At 41.0% G+C, this 25,560-nt stretch overlaps 1 protein-coding gene across 1 annotated transcript; it reads right to left on the bottom strand.

The window, feature by feature from the left end:
- Positions 1 to 39: 39 nt before the first annotated feature.
- KBTBD8 (kelch repeat and BTB domain containing 8) lies at positions 40 to 24,991 on the bottom strand. Its single transcript, XM_080382985.1, has 4 exons — positions 10,578 to 24,991; positions 7,954 to 8,164; positions 6,230 to 7,344; positions 40 to 3,706 (listed from the first exon to the last, which is right to left on the bottom strand). Exons 1-4 carry the CDS (start codon positions 10,591 to 10,593, stop codon positions 3,243 to 3,245), a joined length of 1,806 nt encoding a protein of 601 aa, XP_080239111.1. The 5' UTR covers positions 10,594 to 24,991; the 3' UTR covers positions 40 to 3,242.
- Between the last annotated feature and the right edge of the window lie 569 nt (positions 24,992 to 25,560).

The raw sequence follows: 25,560 nt of genomic DNA, 5'->3' as shown, positions 1-25,560 counted from the left end.
TGAATGCACACAAGAGATTTATCACAAAAGCAGTTGAACTCCATTGTATTTCAACAATAGGTTTATTTTAAGAAACATAACATGACATTAAGTAAAAATGCAAAATTGTGCAATTATGGCAAAATGTTTAAAAATCCACACATTTGCCCTCATAGGACTACAGTACTTCTTACTAACATACCTGAGCACTGAATGTTGGATGCCATTTCTAAACAGCCTTACGAATAGGGAGCTCTTCGATTTCTTGTAGAACATACACACGCTGCATGATTGGTGCACCAAAACTGCTTTTAGTTATTAGAAATTTTACTGATGGAATCAAGCGGAAATCACAAAATGTTTCCCTCCAAAGAAGCTAATAATTTTGGAAAAAAGATTTACACTCACGTAAGTCCTTACAATGCTAGAAATTCATTTAATAAAGGGAAATAAATGAATGCAGAAAAAATATCAAGTGGGGAAAGTGTACAGATTACTTTTTAAATATCAGTACCTTTGGTGCGATTATTTTTAATTAATTTTTTTTTTGTGCTGTGCAAGTTTACTTAAGCCCGACTCTAAAGCAAAACTTTACCGGGAATCTGACTTTCAGCAAAATGTAAAAGCATGTAAGAATTGGCAAAATGTCACAGCTACATTACTGTCTCAACAAACTCCTCATGCAAAAGATTTAGTATATTCTACTCCCACGGCAAGTTCCAGGATTTAGCTTTTAAACACATTACAGACTTGGATCACACCCTCAGTTTGAATGGTTAAACAGAATGGAGATCTTCCTACTTTAGTGCAGATAAACAAAATTAACAAACCTACTGCAGAATTAACCACAGCATATTGTACTTCTATACATCACATGACCAGTCAATTGCTAACTCAATCCTATTTCATAGTTTCAAGTAATATATTGAAATTTGTTCTACTAAATAAATATAGAAGATTGTCAAAAAGCAGCAAGAAGTCTTGTAAATATTCAACCAAGCTTAAAAAAACAAAAAACAAGAAAAGTTACATAACACTTCGCAAAAAAAATGGTTTTACACACAAATGCAACACTGTTAGGGAGGGTGCTTCAGAAAGCTTGCAGCTAGAGGCCTACAACAGCGCAGAGAGCTAGCCAAGGACTAAGGATAACTTTAAAACTAAAATTAGTGTACTTTAAAAAAAAAAAACCAAACAAACAACAAACTCCTATTCTTGGCTATGAATTTATATATAAATCAGTAGCCAGAAGAAAACTACACAAAGAAACAACACACCTCAACACTGTTGGAAAATGCAGTCTTAGCAAGAATTGTCAACTTCAACTTCAGACAAAAAATTCAGGCGCTCGCATTTCAAAGCAGCGGTTTGGTGAATCTCTGGAAAATGAGGTATGTAATGCAGAGAGGCATATTTTTTTTCCTATTCATTTCACAGTTTTTTTGTTTTTGCCTTTTAAACATTTTGTGCAAGAATTAAGAAATAGAACCAGGCGAGTATTTTTGTGTATTAGAAAAATTCCATTTGGGAACAGTAAGACCACACAGTAAACAAACATTATCCAAATCCTCAGCCATGCCAGGGGGATAAACAATGAGCTAAATATTTGGCTTACTGAAGTATCAGCTGTTAAACCAGATAATGGTAAGCACTTACAGCCAGTGATGGCCACTGCCGTTTCAAGTTAACTGGTTTACTTAGGTCAATTTGAGAAAATAGGGAAGAGTAAGATAACATACTCACAGCTCTGCAAAAATTAGAGCTGTAACAAATTAAACCTGGCAAATTACAGCTGACAGTTTTAGGATTCATCTTTTCCCTTTTAAATCCAGTTTTCACTACTGTAGTAGAGGCTGAACTTTGACCTTACTTAAATCTTAAAAATAAGCTAAATGGTAAATACATACAGAGAAGTGTTGCAATATATTGGATTCCTATTGTGTATCTGCATTTAAGATTACTGAAGCCATGGACACATTGTCAATTTTTCTGTAATACACTGGATAATGAAGACAGCTCAGTAGTGCAAATTTTCACATTGTAGATTAGAATGACATAAAAGGTATTTGAGGGCTTGATTGTGGGGAGAAAAAAATAATTTGTAAAGTTAAGCCACACTTTTCCCAATTACTACAGCACATGCCAACTCTGCACATAGCACTGTACTTCAGTGGAGACAGAATGAACAGTCCACACAAAAGAAAAAAAAAAAAAAACAGTATTATTAAGGCCATATCCTGTCACCATTCTGTGCAAGAATACCACTGCAGTAAAAATGTTATGTTAAAAAAGACAATATGATGACAGGACAGGGCCTGAAGACAGACACATACTCCATGAAAAATAACAGGCAGTCTTAAACAGTAGCATAAGGCTAGCCTATTTCAGACAAACAAGTAGTATAAATGTACTAGCACCATCAACTTTTGGATTAAAGCCCTTTATGGGATGAAAAAAAGGTTTTAAGCAGTGTTTAAAAAAAAAAAAAATGTTTTTACAGCACTACATCGGTGTGGCAGAAAATAGTGTTGGGATTTCCCTCCCCATCATTAAGCTCACTTTCAACAAAAATCTACAGACTGGAAGTGGTACAGCAATCTGAACAGGCCTCTGTTCAGTACAAGGTACTCCATGTTCCAATTCTGACTTGAGTTTTTCCTCTCAAATTGTAGTGCACAAACATCATTATAAACATCTTAGCAGATTTCAAAAACAGTACAAAAAAATCATTATGAATCAGGATCTATCATTCCTATATGTACTTTCAATCTAAAACATATAAAAAAACCACCTTAGTGATATTGCCTCAAATTTTACCCGTATTAAAAAAAAAAAAAAAAAAAAAAAAAGAGAGAGGAAAAAAAAGAAAAGTCACTTCAAAACATCTTGGACATCCTTAGCTATTAACGCTAGATTTTCTTTTACTGTAGTGCATAGTTATCCTGGCTCTTCCACTTAATTTGCTCTCAAAAACACCCCTCTAGTATGACATGATTAAGTGTTTACCAGAAAAAAAATGCTGATAATTGCACTTTGTAACCTCCTTCTCATTTCCCAGGAAAATATCAGAAAATATGAAACTGAACCAGTAATCCCTCCCCAGACTGCAACCTTTAAAGAGCACCCATCCCCATACAAAAAACTGTCTGTTTCAGCTTACAATAAATACTGACAGAATTTCTCTGTTTTCTTTTAAGACATGTTTTCTCTAGCATCAGATTACCACTGAAATCACTAAGGCCTGTTACTGAAAAAAAAAAAAATTAAATAACTTTCTGAAGACACTGCGGATACAATTTAGCAACAACACATTCAAAATGCCGGCCTAAATCCCAGAGCCTATCTGGAGTCTCATATACTTTTTGCCATTGGTCAGTAATCTCATCATATTGGTAGAGTGAATTCTTCCTGCTGGTTCTGAAAACATGTTCTTCAACAGTGACTTGAGTAGCTCTGACAAAGAGATGGAGTTTATTTTTGAGGAGTACAAGTTTTATATATGGATTAATGGACTGATCACATGGAAAGTCTTTTTTTCGAGTCCACTTATTTTGTTCAATGTCATAGGCCTCTACGGTAAACATACGTTGATGGTTTCCACAGGTTCCAGCTATGTAGTAGATGGAGTCATTGTATACAGTTGCCAAGCCTTGGATTCTAGGCACAGTCATTGGGGTCAAAAATCCCCAGTAATCCTTCTGAGGATCATAGCAGAGAAAAAATTCCCCTGAAAAGAGAGATGGAAAAACAAAACATAACTTATGCTTCATTTCCAGAACAGTAATTGTGCAGCCACTAAACTTTCAGGTATGTTCTTCCACAGACAGAAGCAGTCTACTAGTTTTTAAAAGCCTTGATTCCATAACAGAAAACCTAGCACCATCGCCTGCCTTCTTCCAAATGCATTACAAAAATATTAACAGTATGAGTAAAAACTAATTTGCGTTTCTACTCCAGCTGAAGAAATGGACATTTGAAGCATATCAGAAATCGTGTTTTACACATTTCCTAGCTATCCTTTACTACCTTCTAAAACATGCTTAGTAATTTGAGTCAAAACCTTTCAAGATTCCAGTCTTGAAGTGTCTGAAGTGTTTGTTTCATTCTTTAACATCTTCAAAACGTATCATCTACAGACTGTGGAGTCTCAGAATTCAGTGCTTGAAAGTTGTTAAATCTAAGCAAATAACTGTGTCTTGTACTACACACAGATTTTGAAGCTACTTTTATCAGGTGGCCAGGTTACACATTTAGGCTGATTTGCTTAAAAGGATGCCAGGTGAAAACTTGGATGAAGCTACTGATTCATCATTCATTTTGTAATTAGATTATAAAACACCTCTTCTGTTGACTGCACAGATTAGCATCTATAGACTGTATATAATGGAAGTTCAGATGACTGAAAGCTCATGCTCTGCAAACTTGATGAAGAGAACATGGATAAAGACCACCTTGTCTTCTGTAAAGCCCGGGGGAAGAAAGGCCTAACATTTGCCAAATATTAGCATAATTCAAATCATATATAATTTCACACAGCTGTATTAGGAATTTTAACCAAGCTGCTGTGTGATTCAGCACCTCAAACATAACAAAGAATACAGGAATAATACAGAAAAATGGGTGGAACATAGCTTAAGAGATTAAGTCTTACAGATAACACATTTTTTGATTATTCATTTTTGCTCCACGGTGTAATATCCTACGACTGATGCTTACATTCCATTGGCATTTTAACACTCTCATCAATCCTTATTGACTACTCCCAACCTTATGAGGCTTCTCTAGAAAAATTATTGAAAGTTAACTTTTTATACTAATTCAGCACAACTCAATCAAGGTTTTATCTACCTCAAATAGAAAAGTTGCTTATTTCCCATAACACAAATATTTATAATTTGCTGGTTAGCACAGCAAAGTAGCTTGCTTGTTTATGTGAGCATAAGGTTGTCGTTTAAACCACTGAAGCACAGAATCAGCACAGCTAGAAGTTGTAATGAAGATGTGCTCCTATTCTACAGGTTGTAGTAATACCCACTTTTTAGCAGTTCTAGGACATGTTTAGAAAAATGAACAAGTAGTCTACCAAGTTAAATATTCTTCAGCATTCCTTTTTAACCACCTAAAGCAGATGTCTGACCCAACAGAAGAGACAGACAGAGAGAACTTGCTCAAGTCACAACCAATGAGTCAAACCTCACGCAGAAACACTAGAAGAAAGCTCTCTGCAAATCACGTGGAAGCCCACCACCCCTACTGAGTAGCAGGAATGCAAAGTCAAAAGATCAGGTTGACTTCTTCCAGCAAGTAACAGTGACCTTACAGTATTCTCTATCCTTTTTCCTTCCCGTGGTCCAGCTTTGTATGGAGAGTGATCCAGAGGAGGAGTTAGTATGAATCTAAGACCCCAACTTCTGCAGGTGTTTACAGACATGGCCCTTAGCAAAACATAACCAAGATACCACCTCCTCCTTTCTTTCTACTTCTTGGGACTCTTTACTACAGCCTCATAGACCAGTCAGCACTTCTGTAGACTGCTATCTGGCTCAAGCATACATATAATATATACTTCATAAATAAAAAAGGGAAGAATAAATTATTTGATCCATTCCCATAATCATTGTTTTTATTCATTTAAGAATCAGTATCTAATACAAGAATAAGTCTCATAATTCACCAGAAGGATGTAAAGGTAGCACTGTAATTACTGGCCAAAGAAACAAAGCTAACTAGAAGGAGATACATCATCTTTCTTAGTTACCAGGATGACCTCAAAAAGCAGAGTAGGGCAGGAAACAAAGGCTTACAGTGGTTAATAGACTTTTACAAGTCACCAAGAACACAGACACCAGGAATTTTCACTGGTTTAGCTAAATAAAATGCAAAGTGCTTTTTCATAGGACAGTATCTTTTCTTCAATGTTAGCGCATTTCACCCAGATTTAATAAAGAATTTTCACAGTAAAATTTAATACTATACTGTTGACTTAGAACACCACCAAAATTGCTGTTTGTGCAATAACTCAATACTATAACTTAGTGACACATTCCCAAAGCATGAGAACTCAAGCAGCAGCCTCACTCTTCCTCGCCCACTGCTTTCCCTAGCTTTCCTCCCACCCTGTTCTCCCAGGGCACTGTTTTAATGTCCAGGAAACTTGGGGTTTTCTGGGCTGCTTAAGAGAGCACGGACAATCACATTGAACAATCCCCACTTGAGATAAAACACCATATCATCAGTCAAATCACCTTACCCTGTAAAACATAGATGTTATCCTTATATTCCACAGCACTATGAAACTCCATTGCTACCGGCATTGGACAGACAGCCGTCCAACAGTTCTCTCGGCTGTCATAACACTCCACAGACTTGAGTGAGTTTCGTCCATCTCCTTCATAAACGCGACCACCTATTGCATACAGTTTACCACAGCAATGAACCAATTTGCAGCCTATTCTGGCTCGCAACAAAGGAGCTTTCGGAATCCACCTATTGCCAGAGTGATCATACATCCAAAAATCACTCTCTGCTCTGTGGTCAATGGAGACCTCGCTGCTGCTTGGTCTGTAACCACCCGCAATATAAATATCATTATCAGGAGACACAAGAATTCCAACCTCCCTCAAGTCATTTGGTGGCTTGCATAGTTTAAACACTCTCCCTGTGACCGAATCTAAACAAGGCACTGTTTGCTTCTTTCCTGAGTGTTTGTGGGCAGCATCAAAGCATATGATCATTTCAGAAGCGGTCATTCCAAGCCGTTGTGTATAGCCATTGGCACTATGTTGTCCCTTTTGTACACAGCTTTTGGCCATAGCCTGTGCAAACACGGGAGGGATTTTCTCTAAAAATGTCTCTTCCAACAGAGGCATACGGATGCATTTGGCAAATATTTCTGGAAGGTGCACTTCTCTCTTATTTTGTTCATGCTCAAACCACCTTATAATGCTGTCATAAACATGTTCTTCTTTGTCCACATTTAAATCATCACTGTCGAGTATACTTATCAGTTGGTCTTTTCTTAACTGAAGAAATTCTTGCTCTTTGGTGACACTCAGAAACTTTTTACGAATGTAGTCTTGTGATCTGTCTTTGAGTTCCTGATGACCATAGTGATCAGCAAAGATAAACACCCCAATGGAGTTCTGTGGGTCCAAATGACTGATCATATATTTAGCACACTGGTCTTGTATGGAAGGGATCTGGAAGATACTAGCTGCAGTGAACAAAGCTTGAACGTTGGCCTCTGTCAGCATTACTCTGGAGGTATATGCATAGTTCAATACTAAATGCATTGACTCTGCTTCAACACCAACTATACGAACTTCTTTCTGGGTACTCTCTGTAAGGCCGCTAGTGAACATAGATCTACAAAAGAAAAATATTTAGCAGTTTATTTGTAATTACCTTCTAACTACAGGTATAAGAAATGAAATTATATTGCACAGCTAATCCCAGTTTTTGCCCTTATATCAGCACAAATACATTTATCACTGATGTTACACTGTCCTGTTTGGGTACCTAAATTCAAAATCAGTTCTATACTTACTGAAACAAAAGTGGCAAGCTGGAATTTCTTGCTTAATTATCTCACTAACCCCATATTAAAATTCACAGAGTTTACAAGAAAAGCTCTTGACATATCCAACTTTCAATATGTTATTTCATAAATATAAAAGAAAACAAGTAGTTTAAATACCCTGTTACTTATTTAAAATACCCTCAAAACTGGAAGCATTTATATTTTGTTTGGGTTTTAAAATCATGTGACAGTCTCTAATGAAACTCTCCTTTGATAAAACAGACACTGATAATTCATTGACGTTAAGTGAACAATAATCTTTACTTACCGGGTGCACTATATTCTCAACAGTTACATGGAATATTAGTATGGGCGTGATTTTTTAAAATTTTCATTTAATGAAAATAAGTTATAGTTCTACTATTGATCACCGCTAGAACAATGGACTGTTGTACCTGAAATAAGGACTGATTGCAGCAAGAACATTCCTATGACAGGAGAATGTTTTCCCATGATCCACTTCCACTACGATATCTGTCAGCTGTCCTTCATCATACATGGTTTTCAGCTGTTGAAGAATACTACAAGCATGGAAGGGGTCCATTCCACTGCTGACTGTGTTTGAAGAAGGAATTCCGTTCAGTGTTTGTGAAAACTTACTTGGTTCTACAAAGTAAAATTGAAATTGTTTAGTAACAAAACCCAGCCAGCCAAAAAAAAAAAAAAACCAAAAAAAAACCAAAAAAAAAAAACAAAAAAAAAACCAACCAACACAAAACCCCCAGCCCCCGGAAACCCACACAAACCAAAAAAATCTATGCGTGAACAAGAATTAGCACAAATTATTATTCTATACCTTCTCAATGTCACCATCCATCAAGAGCAAGTCTAACATTTTCAAGGCTAAAGATATAAAGATACCTCAAATATTTCTTTTTTTTTTTCTTTTCCCAATATACCTGTAGGATTATCATTAACCTATAAAATTATATCCATTAATTTAAAGAAAAAAACCCATATAAATAGTTCACATATTTACTACATATCACTGGGGAGGGGGGAATTAAGTCAAGAATCATGATGCTTAGTGACTTGTAAAAAAGGGAAAAGCAAAGAATGCAGAATAAAATATTTCCCTAACCTACATCACCATTACAAAAGTCTGTATGTATGTACTTTCATCGAGAAAGGCTCCCAGCTTACACAAGCAATGGTTTATAGCATAGACTCATGAAGAAACAGCCCTGCAGTATGTTGGGCAGCAAACTTAAATTCACATAAATCTGTATATGCGTTTACATGGTTTTCTTTACAAATAAAACACAATCACCGTTTGAAATTTTCAGGTATGAAGGAGCTCACATATCACTGTGAAAACACACGAAGTGGAGCATATACTTCTAAGTAACATGTGATATGCCTAATGAAGTAAAACCCAAAGTGAAAATTGAGCAATATCTCAAGCACAAAAATCTGTTTTGTAATAGCAACAAATTTTTTACGCAACAGCAACAAAGGAGAGCTAAAAAAAAAAAAATAATCATTGGGGGTAAGAGCTGCAAATCAGGTAAAGCTGCTGACTGCAACAGAGAATGCGTCCAACAAATTTTAGGCAACACAAAGGGGCAAAGAGGATAACAAACAATGTTGATGATGAATAGGAGATTTAAACTCTAACTCGTGGTGACATACAGTAGTTGCAATTTCTCTTACTCAGAATTCAGACACAGGTTTGAACACAGTCACAACTGAATCAGTAGGGATCTGCTGCTGGGCATACATTTCCCATGGCAAGCTTAGGGCCAAATAATGTCAGTGTCTCTTCAAAATACTGGTAGGAAAAAGGTCTTCAAAACACCTTTCCCCCCACCCTCCTCAAATACAACGGTAAATACTTAAAAGGTAGTATTTACAACAGGAGAGTTTACTTTAAACATAGTAACTGAGCTCCAGCATTCAAAACTGACCAATCATTAGGGAAGGGGGGAATTTGTACTTGTACTTACTTAGAAACAACATTAATCACTAGTGAGCAAATTCCAAGTAAATAATACTTTGATAGATCAGTTCCAAGGCTTCCTACCTAGCAAAGCTTTGATGTACATGAAAACTTTGATTTAACTACCACTGCAGAAGAGTTTAAGTTACTTTCTAACAGTGAAAAGGATGTGAAATAGTTCTTCTCTGACCCTGCCAGTCACTTGGGCAATAAGCACATAAGATGAAGGCATTTTCCAGTGCTGGAATACTCACCTCTATATTCCAGATTTTTTATTTAATCCTTGGCACGACCAACATTACCGCTTTCACCCCATAAAACCTGCCCAGTCACTTTCATCACTTTCCTTTTCCCTTTCCTGTCCCAAACATCGTTTTCCTCTATTAATATTCCTTTCACTTGCACTTCAAAATTTTAACTCTGTTCCTCCTAGACAGCACCCCAAAATACTCTCCACATTAATTTCTCAGACACCTTTTCTTTCTCCACTCCTCACATACACACCTTCATGGGGGTCCTTCATCAGGGACAATCCTACACTTCTCTCTAGGCTCAGCTCCCCTCACGCAGACCAGAATGTAGGGGGTGTCCCTCACCGAAACCCTTTTCGCCCTAACAAAGCCCAGCACCACCGCACACCTCCCCTCAGGCGGTGCTGCTCTCTCCCCACACACAGGCCCTCACTCAGGCGCCTTCTTACCTCACAGCCCTGACCCCATCCCCCACAGACACCACCCAGGCGCCCTCCTCTATCACCTTCCCCAGCCGGAAGCGACACCCCACACTACAGGCCCCACACCCAAGCACCCCTGCCCCACCGGGCCTCCTAGGGCCCACCCCTCACAGCCACCTCAGCCCACCTCACCCCAAGCGCCCCCTCCCTCCCACAGTGCTCCCCACGGAGCGCCCACCCCGACACCCCTCAAACCCCAACACCACCCCGCCCGACGCGCCCCCCTCACCGCTCAACACACAGGCCCCAACACCCCTCAGCAGCGCCCCCTCCCCGGGCGACCCACCCCACTGACCGCCCCCCGCCTGCAGCCCATTCCCTCGCCCCGGCGGCCCGGCCGCACCAACCTCCTAACGCTGCCATTCTCGGGGCCCCGCTCCGGCAGCGGGAGAGGGGAGGGGGAGCGACCCGAAAGGAAATGTCACCGGCGCTGCTTCCCCTGCGCCGCTCCCTCTCCGCGGCCCGCTTACTACCGCGGAAGCCAACCCCGCTCCTCGCACCGGCCAACCTGGGACGCGCGGATTGGCCGCCGCCCCCGCTGCCTGCCGGGAAATGTAGTGCGGGGCCCGCCGCCGGCGTGCCGTCCCGAGCGCGCGGGGCATGCTGGGAGCTGTAGTTCCGCGGGGGCGGGAAACCGAGGGGGTTGGCCCTCCCAGGAGGCACCTGGGGGGCGCGCGCTCTGGGCGTCGCCTAGCAACCGAGGGGGGCAGGGCGCGCCTCAGGAAGGAGCGGCCATTTTGGGCGCCTGAGGCAAAGGGTGTGTGGGCAGTTCTCAGCACCTTGGCCCGGAGCGCTCTCCTCTGCAGGGGCACCCAACAGAAATGGCCTCTCCGCATAAATAAACTCCCCACCCCGCCCCAAATTTCTGCTTCATCGGAGCTTGCACTGCCTCCCTCACATCCGTGCTGACCTGCATCTCCTGGGCCAAACTCTCCTGAAGGGTAGCTGTCCCCCAGAGGCTGTGTGCGCAGCAGGCCAGGCAGAACAGCCACTGTGGTCACTGCTGGAAAACAGGCAAAAGGGGAAAAGAAAATTCCTGTCGCGATCCTGATGCTGAGGGGATGTGGTCAGGGGCAGGGCAGCATCTGGATGCAAGACCCAGAGCTGTGCAAGGCTGAATTCACTTTTAATGAAGAATTTGTAGTCGGCTAATTAGACTGAAAGCTCGTCGTGCTGAGAGACTTTTATTTTCCCAGTGTCTGTACCAGCCAGCAGACTGTGGCCACCCAGGTCAGCCCTAGGAGTCCTTCTTAGAGAGTAGCTGAATGACTCCAGCAGACAAGCAGCCATTTTGTTGCCAGTGGCCTCTGTTATCACAAAGCACACTTCTCTCCCTGTCCTGGAGATCAAGTGGCTGATAGTCACCAGCTCTTCCAGTTTGCTACAGCAAGCAGCCACTGGCTTCATTCTTGGTGACTGAGTCATCATCAGAAGTTTGCTGTGGAAGAGGTTTGGGTTTGGGGTTTTTTTCTTCTTTGTGAAACACAATTAATGAAAAAAGAATTGGCAAAGAATGGAAGCACTATGAAGTCCAGTATAGTTTTCTGGTTGTCATCAAAATACATTTAATAGAACTTTGCAGCTTTTAGCTGGGATGTTTTGTTAAGAAAAAAACTGCAACCAAACCCAATTTAAATAATATTTAAAAAATACATTTCCCTCAGAAATAGTAGTGTGAGTACATTACCAATGCTCTAAAGTAGATGAGTTTAAAGGCAGTAGTACCACTCAGTATCATCTGACTACTGCTTGTGTGGTTTTTCTTTCACTTGCAAGGCATAGCTTTTCCCTAGTTTAGCAATTATCAGTGGTGTCCAGGCTGCTGTCGATAATAATGCTACACAACACAGGAACAATAGAGACTCTGATGAAGGAGGTGTAAAAGAAAATAGAACTTCACGTCTGCAAATTGATTCTGCAGTTTTCCAATTTCCCCGTTCAGCAGTGGCATGGCCTGTGAAATTGTCCCTAGAAATATAAAACAAAGGGAAGGAGAATGCATCCACTTTTACCTTTTAGCAAATGACATTGCTTGATACGGTTCATTTCCTTTGGTATGGATGCTTAGGCCAGGCTGGATTAGTGTTCAAAATGCAGAAGTGAAATGGAGAACGTTTTTTAATATAGATACCGCATTGAACCGGTACTTTGGAGCGCAAGCTTTTCATGAAATAGCTTACCTTTGTAAGGTTTTTGGTGAAGCAAGTAAATTGCCATACAATCAGGTGTAAATATTCTTTAAAAGGCATTGTTATCAGCACTTTCTCTTAGTCTGAAGTCTCTCTCAAGTATAATGCACCATTACCCACTCCCCTCTCTGGAAACCTTTATCAGCACTCCCTAGCACTCAGAATATTTAGCTCAGTGTAGCATTCCCATGGAAGTCCAGGGACCTGGCTTTTTCACCCAGCTCTGCTTATTACTTGCTGGATCTCTCAGGTGCAAAATGAGAAGCATGTTGCCTCTGCAAGTTGCCTTGAAATCCATGGCAGTCACCTAGCATGTTAAAGCTAGGTATTATAAATGACATTTGCATTACACACAAATATTAGAACCAGTTATTTCAGAAATTACAAGATGCTTAATGAGTTCAGCTCCTTTCTTCTGCATCCTTTTCTTTCTCTCTTCTATCACTGTTTTGCCTGGAAAGCAATACAGGCCCAGTATTTGAGCATAGAACTGGAAGTCAGAAAATCGGCTTCTTGGCTTGGTGCTGATACTAAATTACTGCATGCTGTTGATGAGATCAATTGATTTCATGGATTTGGGCTTCCCAGGAGACCACGGGGAGCTGTGAATAGATATATTGATGTAAATTCTTTTATCTTTATTGTAATAATTTTTGGTAGGGTGGTTTGGGGGTGGGGTCAGGTTTATTTTATTTATGTTTTTAATTTGTTTTCTTTTTTTTAATTCTTCTGGTCAGCAATGCCCTGAAACTGATGATACCATTTTAAGATTTTGCAAGAATCCAAAACATCCTGGTAATTGAGGGACTGGGATGCTTTCAGTTATGGTTTAATTTCACACCTAATTTATCATTCCTGCAGATACAGCTTGAAAACATACAGCTGAAAACACTCGGTGGAGAAAGTGGGGGTTTTCGCATTTGATATTCCAAAGGTTCAAAAATAAAAATGAAATAATATGGGCTGAGAAAGAACACAGAGTCCATGTCTGTCTTTTATAAGTGATTAGAAACATTGCCCCCCTTATGAACTCAGAACTGGCACTGCTTATTCTGGGATTCTTGCCTTCAGAATAAAGAATGTCTTTGTCGTGAGCCCAAGAAAGAAAAGAGGGGAAGGAAGAAGTTTCAGGAGAAAATGAACAAAATACACACTTTTTCAGATATTTGAGAACTTAGAAGGTACCAGAAAAAAAGTTTGAACAAACAATGGAGTTATTGAAAATGTTTCCCTTCATTACACCTACAGGACAAGTTAATTAGAGAACTGTGGTTCATCTACCTTCAGTACAGGGACCAAGAGAGCATCGTATCTTTGGCAAATTGTTGGTTTGGGTCATATGGTAGGGAACAGTCAGAACTATCCTCAGTGCTCCTGCTACACAAGCGATGATGCACAGGGCACTTCTGGAGGATCCAGCTCTTGCTACACAGTGTTAGATAAGACTGCTGGCTCCTGCCAGCAAAATGAGGATAATAAATGCAACTGGACAAAAAAAATTAAGAAAAATATGAATAGGGGTTTGTTCAAGCAGCTTTAGAAGGGAAGACTTTTTAATCTGTGTGAATATTTCCATTTTCATTTTGTTTATTGTGTTTAGTTTAAAATTGTAGGAAGAGGTCGCTGTAGCCTCTTTTCCTTTTTTTTCCTGACCCTCCCGGTATGGTGTTTTTTCACTGAAAAATGGAGGGCAACATGAAAGGAAGGGCCAGCCTACCCACACACATGCCATACACTCCAAAGAAAGTAAGGTTTGCAGAAGCTTGACAAGACTTTTTAGTCCTTTACAGCAACATTTTGAATGGTCACTTTTTCCATGAACCTCTTGAGCTTAAGAAAAAAAAACCAAACACAAAAAACCATTAATTTCCAACAACATTGTTTAACTATTAAATTTAAATACAATGCTAGTAAAAATATTAATATTACTTGCTATCTCCCAAATACATCTCAATTACTAATATTTACAATACTTCAGTTATTTGTACATGCTAATTTGTACTGTATTTTAATCTGTGAGAAGTGATGCAGCTGATACAATTGCATTTTGAAAACCCTTCATATTTTAATTAGGAAAATCTTGATATTCACTGTGGAACAATCTAACCTTGAAAAACAATCTTTTACTAGTAGGTCTTTAATGCATAAAACACTGCTCATTTTCTGCAATTCTGTCACCAAGGGGCACATTAATTCAGTTGCACAATAATTTAATACATTGATACATTGATTGAAGCAGAGAGGTTTTTGTTTAGCAGTTCTAAGAAATCACATTTCTTGCAGAATCTTTAAAAAGACAGTTCTTGCTGCAGTTTAAGTAGGAGGAATTGCGGATCATTAGGGAAATATGCCCTTCAAAGTCAATCGATCCTGCCACACTGAGCACAGTGGGCATTACATCAGAAGAGAGGGAAGACTGGCAAGGGGCAATTAATGGGGCAGATACTGGAATGCCTTTCTGATTACCCCATACTGTACAGTGGATTTGGCCTTGCTGAGACAGGCTGGTAGAAACAAGAACCCCGATGAGATATGGCTCTGCTAATGTCAAGAAGTGCCACTTCCTAGCAGCAGGAGCAACTTTATTGAAACCATCTGTTGTTTTGGAAGACACATGTGCACGCACACACATGTACTTCCTCCTCCCAAAGTGTTTAACCTTTCTCTTAAGGCTGACTGAAATCACGCAGCTAATCCCTCCTTAATCTCAGAATGACAAGCTCTACTGTTTTCCCGAGTCCCAGCAGCTACTGAAAATCTGGGCGACTGGCATTGCTTAGGTGATGTGACAGTGATGTATTCTGGAGCAGACACTTTAGAACAAAATACCCATTCATCCACCATCAATATAAAGTTTTGCAAGAGCAGTCTGCGGTTACCAAGAGCCTGACAGAGAAATCTTGGGTACCTGTGTAGAGATGAGAAATCTGTACTCTGTCAGATCTGTTCTACACAGGGGACAGAAGGAGGAGATTCAGTGAGTTTGATCCCAGTGAAACCTCATTTTTCAGCAGGTATAACTCAACAGTGATCTCAAAGGAAGCAGCCCTGTTTGGGTTACAACAGACAGAGTATGAGCCCTGTTCCGATTTGTCAAGTCTTTAATCGTATTTTTATGATGATCCCTCCTTAACACGCCAGGACCCTTAAGCTTCTCGTGGCTGTGTTACTGAGGTGTGCATCAGAGCCCTGGTTGCCAACAGAAAATGTGGCACTACCAGAGCATTCATTGAGTCTGAATTAACTCTAGCCTCTTGTGGGTAAAGTATTTCTGTTGGTATTTCATGCAAATCTGTGCATGTTTAATTTCTTATTCCTAAAAGCCGTGTTTAAAAGCACCAATTTAAAAACAACTAGCTTCCCAGCTATTTGGAACAAACACTGCACGTCAGACCTGGAGTCTCTGAAATCCCTATGCCCAGCAAACATGGCCCATATCCCCCAGGCTTCTTGACCACTCTGTAAAACAACACACACAAAGGGGAAATATATGCCCCATCCAGAGCAGAAAGGGGTGTGTTTCCGACCTTGTCTCCAGAACTAGATTTCAGCAGTAGTTTAATCTGATCTCCAAACCCTTCTGGCTACCTTGCCTCTACTTCCAGACAGCCCAAATCAAACAGACCCTTGCAGTGGTGGAAGAGGTAACAACAGAGAAGTGCAATAACTTATCGCTGCCCCTTATCTCCTCCAACCATTTCTGCTCCTACCTACGTGTGTGTGCATTATTAAAAATTCGTAGCTTGCATGGAAAAACCCATACAGACCTCCAAAGAAATAACAGGTCACTGATGGCCTGGCCAGAACCAGCAATTAAGAGCTGGAACTTTAATGCAGTAATGTAGATGTAAACTGATCCAGCCGCTAGTCAGAATGTGATTCAACCGCAGGAAAGGTACAGAAACATCTCAAAGAACACAGATGTTTAGAGAAGGGGGAGAGCAAAACATAAAGCTCTTCAGCCTAGAACAAGCTGAGAAGGTTAAGAGCAAACTAGTTTTCCTTCTTAACTGGGGGAGCTGGCATAGCTGCAGCCACATTTGTTTCTTTTTAGGGAGAGTACAGTAAACTTGAATCACTCGACACCATCCTGTATCCCTAGGCCATTTCTAAGTCATCACTCAGAGCTGCTGTGTTTTTCAGTTTTTTCTCTCTTCAGTAACTTATTTTGTGTTGTAAAGAAATTGAATATGGAAAAGACAATCCCTGGAGCTGCAACAAGAAGGAAAGTATCTCTCCCTTTCACACTTTCAGCCTGAAGAACACTGGAAGCTTAACACACTGGAGTCATTTTGATAACTCGGGCAGCCTACTGCTTAAAAAAAATAGTAAAAAAGTGTCTCAGACATCTAACTTTTAATGGCTATTTTTGAGTCAATACTATCTGGCAACAAGATGGGACAGTGTGGTGTTACAAACCTATTCACTGAACGAAGAAAGGTAACAACCATAAACAATCTTAACATCCTTGAAAGGGTAATGGATAACATGAATATTCTTGTAAGAGGAAAGCCCAATGTGTCAGTTTTCATAAGGAAATAAGTTTAATACATAATAATATCATTAGGGGATCTTTTAAGTAACAGGCTGTGATACTGATGTCTCATTTCTTGCCCTTATTTACTTGACCCACCCAAATTCAATTACATAATATATATTCTATGGATTCAGTTTGGAATATTTGACTGTTTATGTAAACGGTTCATATACATTTCTGAGTACTGGCAATTTTTATTTTCCGTTCATGGCTTTAAATTCTTTTCTCATTGTGGTCAATAGGTTTATTATTGAATGGAGGGACACTGAGCTGAGGTCCAGGGAGAATGGCCAGTCTGTTATTGACTATAAAAGTGTATTTAACGGTTATGTATTAGAAAGAATGAAAGGTTATTTCCTCTGAACTCTGTGCAACAGAATAAATCAGATAACTGGAACTCAGAAGGTGGATTCCTAGAAATTGCAAATACTGCATTACAACAGAAAAAGGAAGACTACTTGTTCTGGAGTCTAAAGCAGTAAGATGAACAGTAAGGATTTCCCCCCATTTCACCCCTACTGTCCCCCAAAGAAGGTCATACAGGCTTTGCTCACTAATTTTTTTGCCAAGTAAGGCTACGTCTAACTGCAGTTACTCAGCTTTAGTCTGGCCCGAGGAGATACTAGCAACAGTAAAGCTGCAGTGATGCCGGCTGCAATACAGACCAGCCACTCCATTTAGGCTCCAAAAGCTTCAATGATTGAGTGGCGCTTGGGTCCCTAGGCCAGTCAGATTGCAGCTAGCTGGACTGTCCCTGCACATCCTGCCATTGCACCTCTGAAGCAGAGGAACCCTTCCAAACTGAATTCTTTCTGGTGTCTTGATTTCTCCTCTAAAAGTCTGTCTTGATGATATATGGGAAATAATAGCCAGTTTAAAAGGCCATTTTGAGAACTGCCTTTTTGAAAATCCTGACACATGGTACAGCTTTAAAGCCTGGAACCGTGTTCCTCATACAAGAGGCCTTGAACTCTCTCTGGGCAGAGCACTTTCATATCCTCTTGGATGGAACACTTTCATATCCTCTAAGCTCACATATTTCATGGTAATAAGCTGTGGGATTTAACTGTGCTGAGACAACATGCCTGCTCTTTAACCTAATAGAATAAAGAAGAACTTTCCAAGCAAAAATAGTTAAGATAAAATGGTTCATATGATACTTGGAGCTAGCAAGGCATTCAATTTTATTGCTATTGGGTGGGAAGGGGAAGGGTTTCCAACACTTATCTGACCATGTAAAAAATCACACTGAATATCACTGTCTTTGACTACTGAAATTTCCTAGGCTTGTTTGATAATTAGATGGTAAACTGACATATAAACAAAAGCAGAGGCTCGTATATAGACACCTGTATTATCCTGCCATAACATCCAGTCATATTAATCGTAATCCTTTTGGTCTGTTACACAAATTTAAGAACAACTACCAAAGGCCACACTGGGGTCGAAGACAGGATCCTTATTTGTCAGGCTCAGGATGTGACCGTGCTGTGCTGAAATGCTGAAACTGCCAGCTGTGGTGCCCCCCCAGCCCCTTGTTCTGTATTTAGCACTCATTTGAGCTTCACACAACCATTTCCATTTGAACCATACGAGTTCTTGCACTCAGCCCTCCTTAGGAGGACAGTAAGAAACAATCTGGAATTAGTTATATCTTGATGAGATTGTGACCAGTTTTAATTACTGGGACAGCACATGGTAAAAGACACTTGCAAAATCCATCAGTTGCATAAAGAAGGGAACTGCAAGGTCTGCCAAGAGACTGCACCGCAGGAGAGCCAAGATGATGATCTGGCATGTGGAGGAATGGGAAGCTCTACTTTAGAGACTACATCTCAAAGGACCACACATACAGATTATTTTTTTTTTTTTTAAGTAGCCCTTTGGTGCTAGGTCAGATGCTTAGCTGAAGAAGTCTACCCCTCTTAATGGGGACTCTCTTGCCTTTTGTTTTGTTTTGTGGTATCACATTAAGTCTTGCATAGCATATGCCCACCAGTGCACAGAAGCTCCATACAGCAGGCGTTACTTGCCTCATCCCGGGACAGGGCATTCAGCACATGCACAGCTAGAAGACCCAAGGGCCTGATTCACCACTTTTTTCCCCGCCTTTTGCATGCACTCACCATGAACTAAATGGCTTTGCCCTGAGTCACCTGCAAAGCAAGCACAGGACATACAGTTCCCATAGGAAATCTGAGACAGCCACACTGGAGAGGAGGAAAGCACTCACCGTGGAGGATCCATCACTGCTACATCTGCACTATATTTAGAAGTCTTAATGTGCCTCCAAAACTGAGCTTGCTGATCAGCCAGAAAGCAAGCCTACAGACGTGAATGCAGGTGTGGCTGGGCCAGCTAGGGTCCTGCATGCACATGGGCTCCTTGTGTAATATTCAGGCCATGTGTAGCAGCTCCTGAGCAGGTTTATCAATCCCTCCCAAGACCTGACTTGGGGAAGTGCTCCTCCATCTGCTGGGAGATGGCCCATCACTCCCGCTAACGAACTGGAAGGCAAAGCGTTGTCAGCAGCGCAAGGAACATGGGAATTGAAGGGCAGAGAAAATGAGTTAGGACATTCATTCCTTTTTCAGATTTTTCATGCTTGCTTATCCTAGGCATGAAGAACACTCAGCTCAGTTCTTTTACTAATCATAGCAATAGTATAAATGCTAAAAAGGAAAGTAATTTTAACGCCACTTTCTTCTTGCAGAGACTGCTCTCATTTCTAGCATGCGCTATGCAGGCAAGATCTCAGGGTAGTCACTCTTATTCACCATTCTTTTTACATTTCAAATGAGGGGAAATTAAAGTTTTCCTCTAGTTGCCAAAGAAAATAGCAAGTGCACTTTGGGGACCTCTAAGACAATCAAGTACCATTCTTAGCAGCTAGCATATCCGCTCATTTCAGCTAAAAGATTCAAATCTTTATAAATAAAGATTTTATAAATTCAGATCTGAGTAAAGATTCATCTTTTTATCATTAAAAAAAATGTAAACTCTGTTCTATCATAGTCAATATAAATGCCCCTTTGAGGCAAAGGGAATGCTGGGGGGAAATTCACTATGAGCCAGTCACTTCTCCACAGAGTGGTGGAGATGAAACTTGGGGGCAGAACTTAATTCTTTCAGTGACAGAAAGTTGGGAAAGCAAAAGCTTTGAGGTTGGCTCCTGTCTGCTAATGGCAATATTTTTCTGTAGCTTCCTAAATTTATATGCAGACTATTGATTCTGGCATTATAGCTTTCCTATTCAAAAGTAATGAACCAAAACATACACGTTAAACGTAGTACACAGAATTTAGACCTATGTGTAATTCATTATGTATTGTCCATACTTTGCCTCAAATATATAGGCCTGGCATTCAGCTAAATAGAAGTAGACCTGGAATTGGATACAGCACACAACCGTAGGGCACCTTTTTCTTTTAATAAATGAAAAACCTTACCTTTCAGGCAGAGGCCAGGCTTAGCTCCCCGTCTCATTGTTCTCCTCTATCTGAAGCTGAAATGTGGGGTTAGTTCCACTCTCTGAATTCAATGCATAGCTAAGCTTACCTGATGTGACTTGAGGACAGCTACTCAGCAGGGAGGTTTGAAACCTAATAGTGGAACAGGAACAGAGAAACTCCCCAGTGACTACAGTGCACCAGCGTGTGAAAGCTGGAGCTGTCATTTCAACCACATGTCAGTGTGGGAGCTGTGGACTGGCTCTTGGCAACCGTGCATGACAGAATGAGCTGCAGTTCCAGGAGAAGAGGCTTGAACAGTGTCAATAAGGGAAGGAAGAGAAACTCAGTGCCAGCATTTTGGAAAATTAGCTTGATGGAAAACTTTGTATTACAATGTCTGGGATTTAACACAGCAGTCTCTTTCAAAATCCATTTGGTTTTCCAACAGCATCCTGGTTTTGTTTCTTAAATGTTATGACGTAGAGAAGGAATGAAAAGAAGTAACAGTTGCAAAAAGGAGACAAGCTAATTCTAAGTGCCAGAGGAGCTGTGACTGTCACACCACAGTGCTCCACACTCAAACAGCTGTGGCCATGTACTGACTTGTCACCCCATCCCCTGCCAGACCTCACCTGGTATGTCAGAGGAAATTCAGTGTGAAAGAAAGAGAATGGAAAATAAAGGGAACACACACAACAGTGGAGAGCAGGAACGCCTTGCAGAGACAGGGACTTTGTTTCCTACAGTAGTGATCTCACTCCAACCTCTCCTTCACCAAATATGTCCATAGAGCTCTCCACACATGTCAACACTGCTCTGTTAAATCTGTCAGCACGACAACCCAAACACACTCCCCTTCACACTCTTGCCAACAGGACTTGGCTGCTGTTGCATGCCAGTGGGTTTAGTTTACTCAGACACAAAGGGCTGGTGTGGATCCACAGACAGTCAGAGGAGCTGTGTCACTGATTCAGTGACCTCTTAGACAGAAGGAGCTCCCAGCCAAGGTGTCAGGCTAGTGTCAATGGGCTACCTCCTACTGTCATTCCATCAGCTAGTGGTATTGCAAACCCCTCGTCTTACCTCTGTTGTCCTCTTTTCCTGAGGTATACAGGGTGGATGCTTAATGGGATCACTGATTCAAATTTTCACTTTTAGTTTAAAGAAAAAAAACCCCAACTGCTACTTTGCACAACCCCAGGGTAGAAGCAAAGAAAATATTCCTGCAGCCCTGCCTTTGCCAAGGCTGGCATTTCCTTCTCATTTTGCTTTGAGCCAGACCTTTGGCTTTTACTTTCATCCTGTTGATTTTGAGGCTAAGTATTTCTGAACTGCAGCTGTGCAACTCAGCATCACTTCAGAACCCTAACAGGGCTTTGCTGTTTTACACCAGTGGAGCATCCTTACTGGAAGACAAAGCTCAGGAGAACTCCAGCATGTAATGAATGCAGTCCAATTTCCAACCAACAATATATTCATCTCAAGGCCAGGATCTTTCAAACTCCCTGTGTTGCCACACATTACCTGCCAAACCTTCCCACACTTGCGGACCAGAACAATACCAGAGTTGATTAGAGTTAGTCAGTAAATAACATGGGATGAAAACAAATTGGGTAGTAAAAGGACCCTTGAGAAATTAGGAAGAAAGCTCTATAGCTTTTCAACTTATTCATGATTTACTAGAAAGTTGTATAATGTAGCAGGCCTAAGAGCTAGCTAAAATGCTTCTAAGGCCAAAATATCCCAATTTGAATAGCTAAGTTGCATACTGAAAAGCCTGGGGAAGTGTTTAAAGTAAGCTAAAAAGAAAACCGACACTCTCCCTTCCCCTCACACCAAACCTTTGATTAAAAAAGCAACAAAAATGCTAATCTACTGTGGTTAAGCAGAAAGGCTTAAAAAGTGGCTGACAAACAACATGAATTATTCAGGGACAAGGTTACTGCTATTCTACACACATCGCTCCAGAATGTGAGTGCAAAGCCACACAAGCACAATAATTTCTATGAGTGTTACAGCGATAAAATAGTTTCAAATAACATCCATTAATTGCATCAACATAACACAGCCTTTCTTGATCTTTAAGGGTTCATAGCAGACTCTGTTAAAATGGAGGGCCTGATCCCAATCTAAATTGAACAGGGTTTATGCATTATGTGACTCCAGCGGGGCAAGTATTACATGATGTTGAGTAGGTATGGTCAGAAACAGCCCCATTCTTCAATCTGATATTGGGCAAGCATCCAAGAGGGCTGAAGATCAATAGTCAGATGAACCATTTAGAGTTTCCATGCTCATAATCATCACCATTTTCCCTAAATCCACAAGAAACTTTGTCTCCTTGCATGCTGAAGTCATATATAGATGCACATAGACACATTTCTTTAGCAAGAAAAGGGAAAGATAAACAAGCAGGCCTGTTTTAAAGCTGAGCGACCAGAGCAATTGCCCAAGTCTCAGACCATGCGTGTGTTTGGGAAGAGGTGTTAGCAGCCTCCACAGGCCTACCCTTGACCCAGCTTCCAGCCTTAGGTAGCTTGGGGTCTTGCTGAGAAGCACTGGTATGCCTTTTGCTCCAGCGCATCTTACTTTGCCACTCACCTGCAGGCCCCCTGGTACTGTCCTGTAAACCCTTTGGCTTGCTGGGCAGTTTGCTGTCCTGCAGAGCTCACTGCGGAAACAAGCTGCAGCCTCATTAGGGGCATCAGGATAAGGGAAGCATCTCTGACCAAACACATACAGAGCCAGGGGCCACACAGAGCCATGTCAGCCTGGCTCTATGCTGCTGAAAGTCAGCACCCTCAGAAAGAGCTACAGATATTTTGGTAGCTATGCAGGGCACTGGCTTTTACCCCAACACACATAAGACAGTCGCAGGACTTAGCTTAACTTTGTGATCCCCAGAGTACTGCAATACTTGCAGTCCTGCTAAGGATCTAGGGCCAGAAAGTCCCTTTATTGCTACTGATAGCTATACAGCTGTGATTATAATCTCAAGGGAGACAACCTGGTGCTGGTCTCACAAGGAGAATCACCTGATGCTGCAACACATCAGGTTGATGAAGAAGAAGCCAATGTGGTAGCAAACAGCAATGCTCTTAACTGCACAGCTGTATGCAATTATTTGTTCTGTGTCAGTGGGTTTTGGTAGAGGATAGAAAGTAGAAAAACAGTCACAGAGAAGCTCAGTTACAAAAAACCAAAGGTAAAGCTTCCAATTAAACACATAGCAGTCAAGTTAAAATTATAGGTGACAATTACTGTAACTTGATTAGGCACAATAGCACATTCACTTCCCTAAATCACTTTCACAACTCTCCTAGGAGGTCTGAAAGATGTAGTATATGAGGTTCATTTAATTTCTAATGTAGTAATTATCACTACTGAATAAAAAAAAAATAGCGGTGACAGACCCAGGAAATAAATTTAGCACTTGAGGTTTTAATAAAATTTTTATGTGCAACCCCGTTGGTTAGAAATTGTTTAATCAATCTTATCTGGTTCACAGACTTTTTGCTGAGCTTTTGCTTCATGTTATTACAAGGCAATATGCTGCAGCACCTTCTTAGCATCCCAAGTTGCAAAACTGAAACACTATTGCTATCCAAAGCTAATGCGAGCTCCCCTTTCAGTTAGGAACGCACACAATTTTGTTCACATGCTTCCAGTTGCTTTCGGGTTATACAGCCAGTTGTAAGTGCTGGTAACTCAAGAGCAGGGTTCAGCCGGCTCAGCCTGGCTGCCATAATGTGGCCTCTGCTCTAAATGGTAGTTTATTTCTATGGCAAAGGTATCTAGTGAGCTTAATCAGGTGTTTGAGGTATTAGTGTGTAGCAGACACTGCCAGTCCTTTCTGAAGGGGCTTTGTGTTCCAGTATAACACTTTGAGAAGTGTGCATCCCAGCCCCTCCAGGCTCATCCTGGCTGCGATGGGCACACCTAGAAGCCAATCCAGTGGTTTGCTCAGGGGTAGTGGAAGTGGGTAAAGAAACTAAGTCTGTGATCCGCAACTACTGGTATTTCTGAGATTTTCCTGACTGCAGAGGTTTTGCTTAAAATCTGAATTTTCCCAAGCTCTTGGCCACAGGTTGAGAGAAAGCTTAACCCAGATCTCCTGTCCTGCTACTTGCAGGGTCACTACCCTGCATAAATTAAGCTGAAATGGTTTATTTCTGTTTACAAACCAGGTCAGCATGAGTAGCAGAGAGGCTAAAACGCAGTTATAAGTATCTAAGAGAAGGAAGACAGCATATTAGCAGGATTCCTGCGCTGTTTCAGTATTTCTCTTATTTAACCTAAAAAGTCCATCTCCACTGTTGAACGGAATTCTTCTCACTGCCAGGCTGCTTAAAATACTCATTATTTTAAAGTGTGCCAGTGTGAATTACTAATTACTTACTACCGTTTTAATTGGGCTTTGGTAATTCAGAAATCCAAAGAACGAGCACAGCCAGGCAGCCTGTCCAGTGCAGACAGGGCTGCCGTCAGCACTTACTTTGCTTTCTCCATTTTTGTCCATCAGAAACAAGTCCTCCCCCTGCCAATGGGATTTAGCTCTGCTCTTTCTCTTTGCTGGCACTCTCTGCCCAAGCACACAGAAAAATCAATCAGCCGAGTTGGGTTTGGGTTTTTTTCTTTTTCTGTTTGCAGTTAGTAACCTAATTCCTGGAGTAATCCAGTGGCTAACAGGTAAATTGATAGCCCCCAGGCCAACAAAAAAAATCAATAAATATTTGGGTGTCATCATAAACAAAACTCATTCAGGAGATTAAAGCACTACAACACAGTAGTTTTAAATGAGAGAATAAACTGCTGCCCAGAGAATTAATGTAACTTTCTTCAATTGATTTATTTATTAAAAAAAAAAAAGTGGAGTAAGCAATATTTTGCTTTGCTGCATGTTGGTATGGTTCATCGCATGTCCTGAAATTCTCCTGAGATGCAGGCAGCCAAATCAAGCCATCTTTACCTGACCTGTGAGGATCTCTCCTCCCCTTTACAGCTTTGTAGTTGGCCTCTCCCGTAGGACACGCACCCCACACCCCATCTCCCACCTGGTCTGCAGTGGCTGAGGCTATTTCTGCCTGGGGAGCATTGCACAGGGCCCCATATTTCACACCTGCAAAGGAGGTTTGCTAGGCGAATGCATGGC

This window comes from Falco punctatus, assembly GCF_963210335.1.
Source record: "Falco punctatus genome assembly, chromosome: 4".
Lineage (NCBI taxonomy): Eukaryota > Metazoa > Chordata > Aves > Falconiformes > Falconidae > Falco > Falco punctatus.
The sequence above is the reverse complement of the archived record's forward strand: the minus strand, read 5'-3'. Positions and strand labels throughout refer to the sequence as shown.